The following is a 14,746-nucleotide window of genomic DNA, read 5'->3' on the forward strand; positions in this document are numbered from 1 at the left end:
TGAACTTCCAAAGTAATGTTTACTGAATGTATCTTGTGGGCCAGGCAGGGAGGCCACAAAGAGAACAATTCCTCACAAGCAATCTGAGACTGTCCTCAGAAGACATGCAACGACCACACGACAGGATCAGTGTGGTGACAGGGCTAAAGACAGAGGGCTGTGGGCATAAGAGAAGAAAGTGGCCCAGTCCCTGAACAATCAGACCAGGTTTCACCTAGAAGGTTCTACTTGAGCTGGGGCTTGAGGGATGAGTAAGAATCTACCAGTTGAAAAAGGAGAGGGAAGAGCATCAAGAAATGAGGAGAGGGGTGCACATTCACTGGACTGTGAGTAGAAGTTCAGCATGACTGATCTGTTATTTGTAAAGAGAACTCTGGAGGGCAAGAAGAAGGGAGTCAAGAATGGAGTTAAGGCACCAGGCAAGTTAATTAACAACATTCACATCATATATACAAATTTAGAACCTCCCATGTTCGCAGGCACTGTGCTAGGTTGTGTCTGGAGGAGAATAAAGACAAGCAGATGGACAACGAAACCAGCAACACGTGAAGTGTCACAGCCAGTGACGTACAGAGCATGCCTAGGAGTGGCACCTCTCATACCTGAGTAGCCTGGACTGTGAAATCCAGCTGAGAGATGGATGGTGCAGAAAGGTAAAAGAGGTAGTACATGTGAAGGATACTGAGGTAGAACCACCTGGCAGAGATGCTGTTGGAACCCCACATTATCACCCTCACTGTTCCGATGCACTGTATGCTGCTGCAAGCACCTGAGTCTTTGCCTAAAGACAGCTGGGTGTGGCTTGCACAAGAGGCCGGCTGAGAAGTGCCAGGGAGTGAGCATCCCTAGGAGATGTCCTCAACCACTGTCAGATGGATAAACACCTTGGTTTGCTTGCTCCTCAGTTGCGACTCCTCTGAGCCATGGCTTACCCCGAAAACCCAGATGGACTAACTCCACTGCCCCCAGTGGTAACGTGCTCAGTAATGTATGTTGTACTGGCCTCCCTGCCCTCCTTGTCTCACGTCCCCATTCTCCTATCACTTCCTGGAGTCACCTCCCCAGTAGATGACTTGTATTTAAATCCTTGTCTGAGAGTCCACCTTTGGGGAACTCAACCTGAAACAAACAGAAAAAACTTAAGTCAAAGTTTAGATGATGAACATGAAGACTCAAGTGTGAGGCTTGAAGACTTCTACCTTGGGGAGACGCTGACTCTGTCAATGGAGATAAGAATTCTTTAGGATGGAAAGAGGGACCGATTTGGGGGAGGATAGGGTGAGTTTGGAAAAATGAGCTTCAGGTGCTCAAGGGACATGTCATCTCAAAACTCCTGGAGTATAAGGTTAAAACTCTTGACCTGGGAAGAAGTGAAAAGAAACTGGATCACACAAGAGGGAAAAAACAAGAGATGACATCACATCTCACTAAAGGGCAATTACAGTGTCCTCCTTTGAGCCCAGAGCATACAAAGCCCTGGCTGTCTTCTCCAGCCGGTTTCTGTATTCCAGTTTCTCATAGTTGGAGGGGCTCACTCCTTTCAGACCATACATAACTCCCCACCAGCAGCCAGCAATAGCAGCAGTAGAATCGCTGTCTCCCCCGTGGAAAAAGGCTCGGTGGGCAAGCTCCTTCCAGGAGTCTCCCGCAGCCAAGATGGCATCGTAGGCAATCATGGGGGCGTCGTGGCCACTGCTGCCACCCCAGCCAGAGTAGCTCACGGAGGTATAGAACTGATCCCTCTCCTTGACATCAAAGGGCTTGGGGAAGACAGGGGCTGACTTGCCATCCAAAATCCCTCTAAGTTTTAGGTATTTTTCCCATTGGTCTTGAAAGTAGGACCTGCAGGAAGGAAAAATTCTACAGTCAATTGAAACAATAAATTTGAGAGGTACCAGATAGATGTGGGAACAGAGAATTCCAAGATGACTTCAACTTCTTGTGCTAATATCAAAATTGTATTAAAAACTCAAAATCTCTAAGTGCCATTTGTTCAATAAATTTTTGCCAAGGATTAATATAAACAAGGCACCAATACCTGCTGCTAAATAAAACAGGAAGTTAAAGGTGAGAAATGAAGCTCTATTTTTCCTGAATTGAGAATAGTATCAAATATCACTTTCCAAAGATGAAACTTACTTGCCTTTTTTTTTCTTTTAAAGATTTTATTTATTTATTTGACAAACAGAGATCACAAGTAGGCAGAGGCAAGCAGAGAGAAAGAGAGAGGGAAGCAGACTCCTTGCTGAGCAGAGAGCCCGATGTGGGGCTCGATCCCAAGATTCTGGGATCACGACCTGAGCCGAAGGCAGAGGCTTTATAACCCACTGAGCCACCCAGGCACCACTTTTTTTTTTAATAGACTCCATGCCCACTGTGGAGCCCAGTGTGTGGGTCCTGAATTCACCCTGAAATCAAGACTGAAACTGAGACCAACAATTAGAAGCTCAAACAACTGAGCCCCCCAGATGCCCCTTCATTTATTATTTTTTTAATTTTATTTATTTGACAGAAAGAGAAAGAGCAAGCGCACAAGCAGGTGAAGTGGCAGGAAGAGGGAGAAGCACTCCCCACTGAGCAAGGAGTCTGACATGGGGTTCGATCCCAGGACCCTCAGATCATGATCTGAGGTGAAGGCAGACGCTTACCTGACTGAGCCACCCAGGCCCCTGCTTTGTTTTCTTAATAAAACTTGTATATATTTAAGGCATGCAAGATGATATAATAGATACACAGTACAAAGGTTACTCTAGTCAGCCTAATTAACACATCATCTCCTTAAACACTATATCGGTTTTTTTTTCAAGATAGAACTTTGGAACATCACAACCACAGGTGATTTCAGTAGAAAGCTTCTGGACCTCTTTATTCCAAGAAAGGTGATGTGACGTCAACTCACCAAAAAGGGAAACTGTGGCTTTACCACTTATAACTAGCTAGTGAAAAAACCTATCTCGTGGGCACTGTAACCAAGGATTTCAAAACACTGTGTATCATGACAACACTGAAGAAATGGGTTCTAGGAAATAAGCAGGAAAGTTCATAGTAACATGAACTTAGCAGTATAGGATAACCACAAAACCGATAGAAGGCTAGAATACAGAACAGGATCCCTACAAAACAGGGAAGCCCTGCAGGTGTACTACCCATTGAGGTCTTCACTGGCTACATGGCGGTAACCATTTCTGCCACTGAACTTGAAACCCTTCAGCAGGTGGCAGGGGGAGGGGCAGTGCTGGATGCAGCAGTGCTGGATGCAGCAGATAACAAAAATGGATGGTGAACACCAGGATGGTTGCTTTGATCTATGAATTCTAAGCACCCATGTGCTTGCATGTGTACACTCAGATTCAGTCTTTTTTTTTTTTAAGATTTTATTTATTTGTTTTAGATAGAGCACATGAGAAAGAGAGCATGGGGCAGGGGCAGAAGGAGAGGGGGAAGCAGGCTCCCCACTGAGCAAGGAGCCCGATGTGGGGCTCGGTCCCAGGACCCTGAGACCACGACCTGAACCAAAGGCAGACGCTTAACCAAATGAGCCACCCAGGTGCCCCCCGGATTCATTTTCCAGCAGGAGCATGCACATACCAACTTACCAGTGTTCAAGGTTCTTCTCCAAAAAGTAGCCTGATTGGATAATGTACTTTTTAGCTTCTGGTAGCACCTCCATCAGTTCTTTTCCCCATTGCCTGGGAGGCTTGCCATTCACAGCATAGGCTGTAAAAAGAGCAGAAACAAGGGCTCCCAGGTAGCCTGTAGGGTGGTGGTGGGTCATCCTGCCGCTCTCGATGCTCACCTGGATCAGCATGTCCAGCTGGCTGTGGTGAGGGAACCGGAGGCCGATGCACATGGCACGCATAGCTGCCCCGCAGCCACCCTCATGGCTGTTAAAGGGAATCCTCCAGCCATTGGCCTCATCCGGCTTCAGCAGCAAGGCATTCTTCACTGAAGCACCCCCTGGCAAGAGTCAGGGAGAGCAAAGGCTCAGTGTAACCGAAGCAAAGGCCTCCATAGGAGGAAAGAACCAAGTTCGGTCCCTAAGTTTCTCTGATGGAAAGGTAAAGCCCCCCAAATATGATGAATGCCCCCTGACTCCAAACCCCAAGCCAACACTTTTCCTAACTTCCTATATAATCTCTAGCATGAGAAGACGGATGACATAAGAACCAGATTCATAGAGTCTTGGGATCTCTATCAGTTATTACTGAGACATCACAGTAACTCAAAAAGGTAGGCTTAACATACAAGATTATTCTTAAGTGACTAAGCTCAGGCTCAGAGTTTAAGAACCCTGCTCAAAAATCACTTCACCAGCTAGCTAGTGACTCCATCAAAACCATCAGACTCCGAACCCAAGCCCTTAGAGAACCCAACGAAAACCTGACCACGGGAGATCCTGAATGCCAGAAAGAGGCTGATAGACGGAATACCAGGCTGGGAAAAGGAGCAACCGGTTAGGAGCAACAACATGCTTTTGGGTGCCCTATGTATTTTGTAAGCCTCATTTTTTAATTTAATATGTATCTTTTTTTTATCAGTCAATACTTATCTGCATAATTTTAAATAGCTGTGAATGCATCACCATAATTAAATAAATCAGAGAACGTTTAGATTGTTTCTATTTTTATCACAACTACAAAAAAATCCTTGATATTGAAATCTCAGTTAACAATTTTTTTTGAAGATTTTATTTATCACAAGTAGGCAGAGAGGCAGGCAGAGAGAGAGAGAAGCAGGCTCCCTGCTGAGCATAGAGTCCGATGCAGGACTCGATCCCAGGACCCTGAGATCATGACCTGAGCCAAAGGCAGCGGCTTAACCCACTGAACCACCCAGGCACCCTCAGTTAACATTTTTAATGAGTGCCTTGGGCCTGCTGTATTCTCCTCCACCTGCCCATGAGTGCCTTGGGCCTGCTGTATTCTCCTCCACCTGCCCATGAGTGCCTTGGGCCTGCTGTATTCTCCTCCACCTGCCCATGACCTCCACTGGCTGCACTTACCTGGTGCGCGGCCATCCATGTCTTCCATGCAGTCTTGGTAATGCTTAGCAAGTAGGGAATACAGGTGAGCCAAATCCAAGACCTTGCCGGCTTCCACAAGAGCATCTGCTGTGGCCAGGTGCATCACCGTGTCATCGCTGACTCTCCACCTCTCCACATCTATGGCATCCAAACCACCAAGCTGGGCCAGCTGCCGATGAATCTTTTCCCCATTCCGGAGAAACTCCCACTTCCCGTTGAAGTACCCCAAGGCATCTCCAGCTGCACTCAGCACCATGGCAGCCACATACCTCTCTATCAGTCCCTCACACATGGTGAGGCTGTCCCTGTAGGAATATTAAGATACATAGAAGATGAGGAAAAAGAAGAATCAAAAAAAATAATGGCCCTATCTACATGTTATTGAGAACTCACTACCTGTAGGCATTGTATTAAGTGCATCTCATTCAAGCCTAACAACTGCTCTATAAACAATTAGACCCATTTTAGAGGTGAGTACATTGAGGATCACCAAGAGAATGCAGTATGAGAAACGTGATGTGCCTTGTCTTAGGTCACAGAGGTAATAAGTGGTAGGGCTGGGATTACAGCTTAGGTCCATCTGACTTCACAGCCGATGATTTAATTTTTTAAAAATTAAAAAATAATTTTTTAAAATTTTTATTATGTTACGTTAGTCATCATATAGTACATTGTTAGTTTTTGATGTAGTGTTCCAAGATTCACTGTTTGCATATAAAACTCAGTGCTCCATGCAATACATATGCTCCTTAATACCCATCACTGGGCTAACACATCCCCCCTGCCCTCCCCTCTAAAACCTTCAGTTTGCTTCTCGGAGTCCATAGTCTCTCATGGTTCATGTTCCCCTCCGATTCCCACCCCCCGCTTTGTTTTTTTATTTTCCCTTCCTTTTCCTTATGTCCTCCATGCTATTCCTTATGTTCACAAATAAGTGAAACCACATGATAGCTGACTCTCTCTGCTTGACTTATTTCATCCAGCATAATCTCCTCCAGTCCCATCCATGTTGATGCAAAAGTTGGGTATTCATCCTTTCTGATGGCTGAGTATTATTCCATTGTATATATGGACCATACCTTCTTTACTCGTCTGTTGAAGGGTGTATGGGCTCTTTCCAGAGTTTGGCTATTGTGGACATTGCTGCTATGAACACTGGGGTGCACGCGGCCCTTCTTTTCACTACATCTTTGGGAATCTTTGGGGTAAATACCCAGTCGTGCAATTGCTGGGTCACAGGGTTCCACAGCCAACGATTTTAACTATGACTCCATCTTTGCCTGTGAGTGGCAAGGCCCTTAAATTCTACAAGTCAAACCAAGCTTGTCATTTTCTCTTTTTCACTGGGATTTGGCCTGGAAGTGTATTCCTCCTTTATTAAATAGTAGTATGTTCCATTGGCGTCGCAATGCAGTTTGTAAAGTACCTGCACTTTTTATCTCAGTAGTAGGCCAGGACGACAATATGCATTTTGCAGATAAGAAAACGGAGGCTCAGAGAGGATAAATTTACACACCCAATGATGGAGGCACTGAGACCCAAATCTTCAGATTTCAGGCCACTCCTTCTCAGCACAGATCTACTTACGTTGGGCAACCTCTTTGCACCTCAGCCTCTACGTCTCTAAAATGGTGACAAAATAGTAACAACCTCATTGGTTTGCTGTGAGAAGTAAATAAATTAATTTTTGTAAAGCTCTTACAGCAGTGCTTAACACATAGTAAGCACCATTTTCATTCATAGTCAACTAGGGAAAAAGATTTTTCTGTTATTGAACTAGAACCTTTCTCCCCACAACCTTCCTTTCAACAGCAGTATTTTAATTTTGTCTTTCTGCTTAATGATTTGGCTTCTAGAGTCTTGGGATCTCACCTAATATTCCCTCGACAAATCTAACCCCTGGTGAGCGAGGTACCATATGTGCTTTCCAATATTCATCACGCCCTATTGCCTGCATCATTCATGTTCAAAGCCCTCCACCATCTACCCCATACCTACCCACCTACTTCACTCGCAGGGACCAGGCACTTTTAAACGCCTGGCTGCCGGTGGACTGCACTTCTGTGGGCCAGGGAGGGCAGGGCACTTCTGTGGGCCAGGGAGGGCAGGGCGGCAAGCACCTGGAGAAGGGTAAATGGTGAAGACAGGCTGAGCTTACCAAACAGGACTTACTGACCTTGCTGAGTTTCTTGACTCATAAAGGATATTTGTAAAACGTAATTTCCATATTTTATTATTTACAAACAATGCCTAGGAACAGGTGTTCTGGGCTACTACACCTGGCTCTGCCAAGAATCAGGTGTATGGCTGTGGACAGCCATGCACTCAGGACCTGGATTTTCCCGTCTATAAATAGGAGAGTAGGGGCTCCCATTTTGGGCTCCTGAGACCTTCGGAGACCAGCTTAGTTGGCTTTTAAGGACCAACTTTTAACCCCCTGTCTCCCTCCCCCAATGTCCCAGATTCTATTCTGCCATTCCTTCTGGCTCTACCCAAAAGTGTGTTTTTGGGAGTTGCAAGCAGGGGTGGGGGACGATGACCGTCTCTTTCCTTGGAAATTCTCTTTTAACATTTACACGTACTGCTCTCAGCCTTCCGCTTTCAGAACACCATTACTGCTTAAACTGCTCTTCTACCGTTCACACTCATGGCCCCGAACTATATATTCGAATTCAAAACTTCAAAACTAAGCTCTGGGCAGAAGCTTCCCGACAGTCCTCCTCCCCACCACCCCCTCCTTAATTTTTCTTTTTTGGTGGTGGTGATGAGGAAACACGCCTGGGCAGGGGGCTGCGTGGGTGCGCGCCTGGTCACCACCCGGTAGACACGAGCGCGCGGAGCACGCGAGGCTGAACGCGCGGGTCTCTGGGGGAGGCGGAGGCGCGTGCGGGGGCCCGGCCGAGGAGAGTCGGCGGGATGGAGGGCAGGCGGGACCCACGCCCGGCCGGCAGGGCGGCGGGTACAAGTACCTGATCGCCAGTTCGGGAGCGCTCGGGAGACGAGGGCGGGGCCGAGCCCCGGGGGTTCAGGGTGCGCGGAGAGGGCCCGATCCGCTATGTGGAGGCGCAGAACGACCTCGCCGCCCGTGGAACGCACGGGGAAGGGGCGGGGCCGCGCAGCCGCGTTCGGGGGCCCAGGCTCGCCGGAAAGTGGACGGGTGGGGGCTGAATGCCTTCCCGGCCGCGGCGTTCCGTTATGAGCCCCGCCGGGGGCCACGGGAAGAGTGTCACCAGATACCTGGTCTGGCCACAGCGCTGCGCAGCCCCTAGCGGAATGTCGCCGTTCAGAGAACCGGACTCGGACTGAGTGACGATGATTCACCTGTAGCCCTTTGCTGATGCCTGGGGACCTTTGGTCTGTCGAGCTTTTGTGGGTTATCGTGAGCCAGGGTGTGGCCAAATACTGCGGAAAGGGTCCTGAGTGCAAGGCCTTTGTCGGAACTTCCTCCCATAAAATGGGGAAATAATAGCACCTACTTCTAATGGTGGTTGTAAGGAATAAGTTAATTTTAACTCATCATTTATTTTGTAGCAGTTTGGAATTTTTGCATCCTGATAGTAAATAAAAGCAAACTAACAGTATTTTTGTTTGGATAAATTAATTATGTTATCCTTGAAAAGAATTAGAATCACCGTATGTAAGTATTCTATATATTTGTCCAAAATTTTAATTTGCTATGCCTATTTTTCTGGCTGTAATTATCCAGACTTGGCCTGAGAGTTTTGTTTTTATTTTTAATCGAGATGCAAATGCACTCCTTTGGTGTTCTGTTCATGAGTTTTAATAAATATCATGAGTATATATATATATATATATATCTGAGTAGTCATAATCAAGATACGGAATATTTTCATTACTTCAGAATATTCCCTTGTGCCCTTTTCCGGCAAACCCACACCTCCACCTTCAACCTTAGCCAAAGTGATTTTTAATTGTTTACAGAAATCATATCACTGCCAGCCTCTGAGGATGTAGTCCAAGTTCCCTGGTGAGGGATGTTTTTAATAAGCATTCCTATAAAACTCATAACTCTTTCAGTTTAAAATGTCTTTTGAGGATATTGTTCATATCACATAGTGCTCTTTCAACAAAAATCCATGGGAAAAGTGTTTCTTTGGCTTGAATATAAATAATAACTAGGGTTGTTCTTTGCCATTAGTTTCCTCTTGCCTGTTAACGTTGTTATCATTTAGACTCCTGACTCATTGATGCTACTGAATGGCTACAGATAGAGTTTTGTGCAGGATCTCTGAGCCATAAACAGTGTCGTCATCCTTCACCAAGTTGTTTTACCGATTCCCCTATTTATGAGCCTCCATCCCCCACTGAAAGCACATTTTTTAACTGGTTGGTTTATATACTGCTCAGTGCATAAGACCAGCCAATAGCTCTGCCTTTACTTGGGAAGAACAACCAAAAATCTGAACAGTAATGCCCCAGGGTTTTCCTGAAACCCCTTCTTATGTCTCACTAGCTTTAAAGGTTGATCTAAATGATACAAAATTTCCTGGAGGTTGTGCATTATTACAATACTTAGATGACTTCCTTCTCTGGTCTCTTTCCTAGCCTCTTCACAGGTGAACAGCATTCATCTGGTAAAACGTTTAGCTTTAAAGGGACATGAAGTCTCTTTAAAAAAAATAATAAAATTGTGCTTTGTTCAAATTCAGGTTTGCTATCTAGGGCACCTGATTTTGGAACAAGGACCTCATTTAGATCCAAATAGGGTTCATGGCATCTTGAATTTCCCCAAACTCAAAACTAGGTACCAACTATGAGGGTTTGGGGGGATTAGCTAGCTACTGATTGTGGAAACTGTCCAAATCTCTCTCTTATGGCCCATCCCATAGATGTTATACTAAAAAAACTACTAACTTGACCATATTATTTAGGAAGATCAAGATGACTTGGCCTTTAAAGCCTTAAAGGAAAATAAATAAATAAATAAAGCCTTAAAAGGAAAGCTTAATAAATCCCTCTGCCCGTGGATATTGTGATGATCAATTTCTTCTTTTTCCCTTTTTGTGCGTTAAAAATAAAGGAATGCTCTTATGGTACTCACCCAAAAACATGGGGACCACATTTACCCAAAGGGTGTGTATCATAGCCAATAACTAGACCCTACTGTACAAGGGTACCCTCCCTTGTCTCAGACCATTTCTCCCACAGTCCTTTTAGTGAAGGCCACTGAAGAAATAATCATGAGATTTCCCCCCCCCCCACGACTATTCTTGCACTCCATGTGGTAGAAGCCTTTCTAAATGCTGACCGTATTCACTACCTTTCATCTGGTTGCCTCACCTGCTATAAAATCTTCTTGCTACTTACCAGATTCTTCCTCAGTTCAATAAGTTTAACCCTGCGATTCTTCTCCCTCCATGGACAAAACCTCTCACTGCTGCTTACTACTGACAAACCACGTTCTGATTCCCATAATGACTTACAGAAACTGCTTTATCATGCCGACTTTCCATGGTTTTCTGATGTTTCTTATTTAAAAGGTAAAAATGATACATTTTGTGCAAGCTATACAGCTGCAACTCTTTGATGTTCTTGAGGTACCTTGCCTTTGGCTACCTCATCCCAACAGGCTGAACTGTATGCTCTCACTCAGGCCTGCATTTAGCCAAGGATCCATATCCATACGGACAGGAGCTATTCCTTTGGAGTAGCTTATGACTTTGGAATGCTATGGAAACAGCAAGGCTTCCATACTTCCAACTAAGATAAAATTTGAAATGGTTCTTACCTTCAAAAAGCCGTATTATTAGGTGCCATACTTCTACTCCCACTTTGGTGATTTTTCCGGTCCCTGGGCATTCCTCACTGATGTTTCTACAAGAACACTGCACTCAGAAGAATGAACAACCATGCCTCTGTCACGGTCCACAGAAATGTTCCCCCAATGATAATCGAGAAAAGTTTACTAGAGATGCTCAAAAATTGGTCCCAGGAAAGGGAAAACAAAACTGGAAACCTCATAACTGTTGGTTCAATAAAAAGAGAAATTTGGTTTGGCCCAAATAGAAATCCAGTCCTATCAGAGTCCAGAAAACTCCCATTACTGACTACTACTGTACATGCATTGAATCACTGGTTCACTGATAAGATCATAACTCTTATGAACCCAGACTAGTGGGGAAATAATGACAGAACTGCAGAAAGTGCCTATTTTCTTGCCCCACCTGCCCAAAATACAACCTAGAGAAACACGAAATACAACCATCACTACTGGACACTTTAAATTCCCCAATGGGCCATTCAAGGTTTAGCAAATGGATTTCATTCAGGTTTTCTCACCTCAGGGATAAATTATGTTTTAGTCATGGTTTGTATGTTTTTTCACTGGACTGAAGCTTTTCCCTGTATGCAGGCTACTGTGTCCTCTATGGCTAAAAATCCTATTATAAAATATTATACCTACTTGGTAACCCCCCTCAAACTTCATAGTGACTGGGAAACTCACCTCACTGGTCAAGTACTTGACAACTCCTTTATGTGAGGAGGTTTCATAATGGCCCCTATACTCGGGGCAGGTCACTGTCTTGACAGCTGGAGGATGAAAAGGGCAATGTGCTCTTCCTGTATTTACTATTCTGTTTTCTCTTCATAACAAGTCAGAAGCCTACCACTGGTCTACTCCACTAAACCCTCATGGCCATCTTAAACAGAAACTTCTAGGAAGCATACAGGACTCTGGGTTTGCTGAGGAAGAGACGATCAGGAATTTCTTCCTAATACTGGGAGAGTTAGTCAACCACAGCCAAAACAATAGCAGCCCAAAACTAATCACTTGACTTGCTGCCTAAAGTAGTTTTGGATGATTGAATAGCCCTCGGTTATTTACTTGCTGAACAAGGAGGTGTTTGAATAGGCAATACCACCTGTCCTGTATGGATAAATTCTTGTGGGGTATTAGACCCCCAACAGCACAAAATTAGGGAACAAGCACATTGGCTACAATAAATTTCATGTAATGTCCTTTGGCCTCTTTCTCTGGTTACCTCTAGATCTGGGCTCCTGGTTTAGAGCCATCACCCAAACTGGATTTGTCACATTACTTTTAATTTCATTTTGCATAATCATTTTTAAACTTTGTACCTATTGCCTGTCAAGTCTTTGTAGAAGCAGCATGCCAAATAGGGAGATGCTAACTCAGCACTTTGAGATGATCTCCAATGGTTATTTAAAACCCTGGTAATGCATAAACTTCAGAAGGGAAATGCCTGAGAGTTCTCCCTCCTACCCTTCCTTGTTACTCAGGTGTGACCTCGATGTTTTCCAGTCTGTGCACTTTGCCTCTGACATGGGTCATGACAACCAAGGAAGGTCCTTTCTGGCACCAAAGGACAAAACCACTAAATGCAGAAAAACTGACTCCTGATCAGTGATGTTTTCAAGGAAACATCTTGAACAGAAAGGTGAAATGTGAAAATGAATAAAAGAAGACTTTGTTCACAACGGAGTCAGGCAGCCCTGAAGAAGGAAGCTCTCATGCATGTACCACGCATTGCAGTTTATTTTATATATGCTTAGAGGAAGAAGCTTACTTTACTACAACAGCAAGAGTGAAGATTTTCCCTTTGCTCCTCAACAACCCAGCCAGTGAGAAACTGCCACATCTCAACCACTGAGAAGTAGCCACAACCCTGATCTCTGGCTCTTCTTCCATAAGCTTTCATTCAAAACTACCCCACCCAGCTTTCTCCATTCCTCCATAAAAGCAGACCCCTCTCACTTGTTCTCTGGATCTTGACTATGTTTTACTGGTGTTTACAAGTCCCAAACTGCATTTCCTCTGCTATTCCTGATTACACTCATTTTGCTGCTAAAATAATTGGCTATTTTATTTTTAAGGCTAACCTACTGACACTTTTTTCTCCTCGGTCAAAAATCAGAAAATATTTCTGGGACATCAAGGATGTGGTCATGCAAACCGAAAGAACAATTTGTCAGTTAGCTCCAAATACCTGCAAATAACCATTACAATCTCCCTACCCCCCTCACCATTCCCCACACTCACCGGCTTAAATAATAAAGACACTTACTATCTTATATAACAAAATGTCTAGACATGTCTAGATTAGCTTACAAAAAAAATATCTTAGAAATGAGAAATCCCCAGGGTTAATTCTTTGTTACTATCAAGGATCCTGTTCCTTCCATCTTTCTGCCCTGCTATTCTCATTGTGTTAGCTTTATCCCTGGGCTGACTTCTCTGACAGATACCAAATCCATTCACAATTACAGACAAGGCCTAATGGGAAAGGCTATGTCTATTCTTTCAAGGATGAAGAAACTGTTAAGAAAGCCTCTCTCTGCACCTCCTTTCCTAAATCAACCACTAGCAGGCAAGTTAGATTATGAGCTCCCCTTTGATCAGGGATAGAACATCTTCCCCAAGAGGTGGGGGGTCTTATACAAAAACCAAGATTTCGTTCATAAAGGAAAGAGTGAATGCTGTTCTGCCAAGAAGAACTAATATTTACCTGGCATTTTACTACTGCTAGGCATCAGTGTAGATGATGGAAATATAGAGGTGTTGAAGATTTAGTTCTCTACCCCCAGTTTTACTGAAGAAGACGTACTACAAGTATTGTATTACTCACCAATCCAGTATTATCTGGCATTTTGAGGCTTTTCCTGAGAAACAAACTTGTGGGACTCAGACCTGACCTCTGAGATGTTTCAACTGTAAGGTGGAAATAACAATACTTTTCATAAAGAATTGTTAACAATGTCTTGGAGTGATTTTTATATATCTTACAGACATTAAATACCTACGGTGTACCAGCTATATGCTAGGCCCTGACCCAGGACCCTCTCTCATGACATGGACCCAGCCATGTAACCTCATTTGATGCTGCTGCCTCATGAGAGTTTTAAAATGTTTTTTAATAAAATGTTTACCTTGTGGGGTGCCTGGTGGCTCAGTGGGCTAAAGCCTCTGCCTTTGGTTCAGGTCATGTTCCCAGGGTCCTGGGATCAAGCCCCACATCGGGCTCTCTGCTCGGCAGAGGGCCTGCTTCTCTTCCTCTCTCTCTGCCTACTCGTGATCTCTGTCTGTCAAATAAATAAATAAAATCTTTAAAAAATATATAAAATAAAATAAAATAAAATGTTTACTTTGTTTAATGATAAAAGTAATGCATACTTCCAGCAGAAATGTTGGGAAAGCTTCTAAAAATTTCTCCTAAAAAAATAGTCACAAATATTCATGAAGATATATGTTCCTGAATGTCCTTTGCAGAATTGTTTCTTTTTTTTTTTAAGATTTTATTTATTTATTTGACAGACAGAGATCACGAGTAGGCAGAGAGGCAGGCAGAGAGGAGGAAGCAGGCTCCCCGCAGAGCAGAGAGCCCCAGAATTGTTTCTAATAGTAGAAAGTTGAAAACAACCTCAGTATCTATTTACATGGGAATATGCATTTCCTTCTCCTGAATCATGGCATAATTATGGAACTTTTCAAAACCATGAGGTAGACATTTAAATCAGTAGAGTTTGGATAAATAATCAAGCTTACATGGAAAGAGTTGAGAGATAATTTTGTTAGGTAAAAAAAAAATCTAATTTTAGAATGAATAATATATATGCTCTTAGGTTAAAAAAGGGGGGTTCTGTGTGTGTGTGTGTGTGTGTGTGTGTGTAAAATGACTGAAAGGGTACACATCAAGTTGCTAATGATTATGATTACCTCTCAAGGGGGTAATGGGAGAGTTT

The 14,746-nt window shown here is 44.0% G+C and overlaps 1 protein-coding gene across 6 annotated transcripts in view; it reads right to left on the reverse strand.

Moving 5' to 3' along the window:
* The window catches only part of ADPRH (ADP-ribosylarginine hydrolase), a 21,642-nt gene continuing 6,896 nt past the window's right edge, over nucleotides 1-14,746 (reverse strand). Inside the window, exons 2-6 of one of the 6 annotated variants that reach the window (XM_059391888.1) lie at nucleotides 10,773-10,858; nucleotides 7,026-7,143; nucleotides 5,003-5,328; nucleotides 3,597-3,957; nucleotides 1-1,842 (exon numbers count right to left, since the gene is read on the reverse strand). In XM_059391888.1, coding sequence (XP_059247871.1) covers nucleotides 1,428-1,842; nucleotides 3,597-3,957; nucleotides 5,003-5,315 — 1,089 coding nt within the window. In that variant the 5' untranslated portion in view covers nucleotides 5,316-5,328; nucleotides 7,026-7,143; nucleotides 10,773-10,858 and the 3' untranslated portion in view covers nucleotides 1-1,427. Of the gene's footprint in view, nucleotides 1,843-3,596; nucleotides 3,958-5,002; nucleotides 5,329-7,021; nucleotides 7,144-7,992; nucleotides 8,568-10,772; nucleotides 10,859-14,746 lie in introns of those variants that run through there. The other 5 variants (XM_059391887.1, XM_059391886.1, XM_059391885.1 and 2 more) reach the window with 5 other exon arrangements.

Source organism: Mustela nigripes, chromosome 2 (assembly GCF_022355385.1).
Source record: "Mustela nigripes isolate SB6536 chromosome 2, MUSNIG.SB6536, whole genome shotgun sequence".
NCBI classification, from domain to species: Eukaryota; Metazoa; Chordata; class Mammalia; order Carnivora; family Mustelidae; genus Mustela; species Mustela nigripes.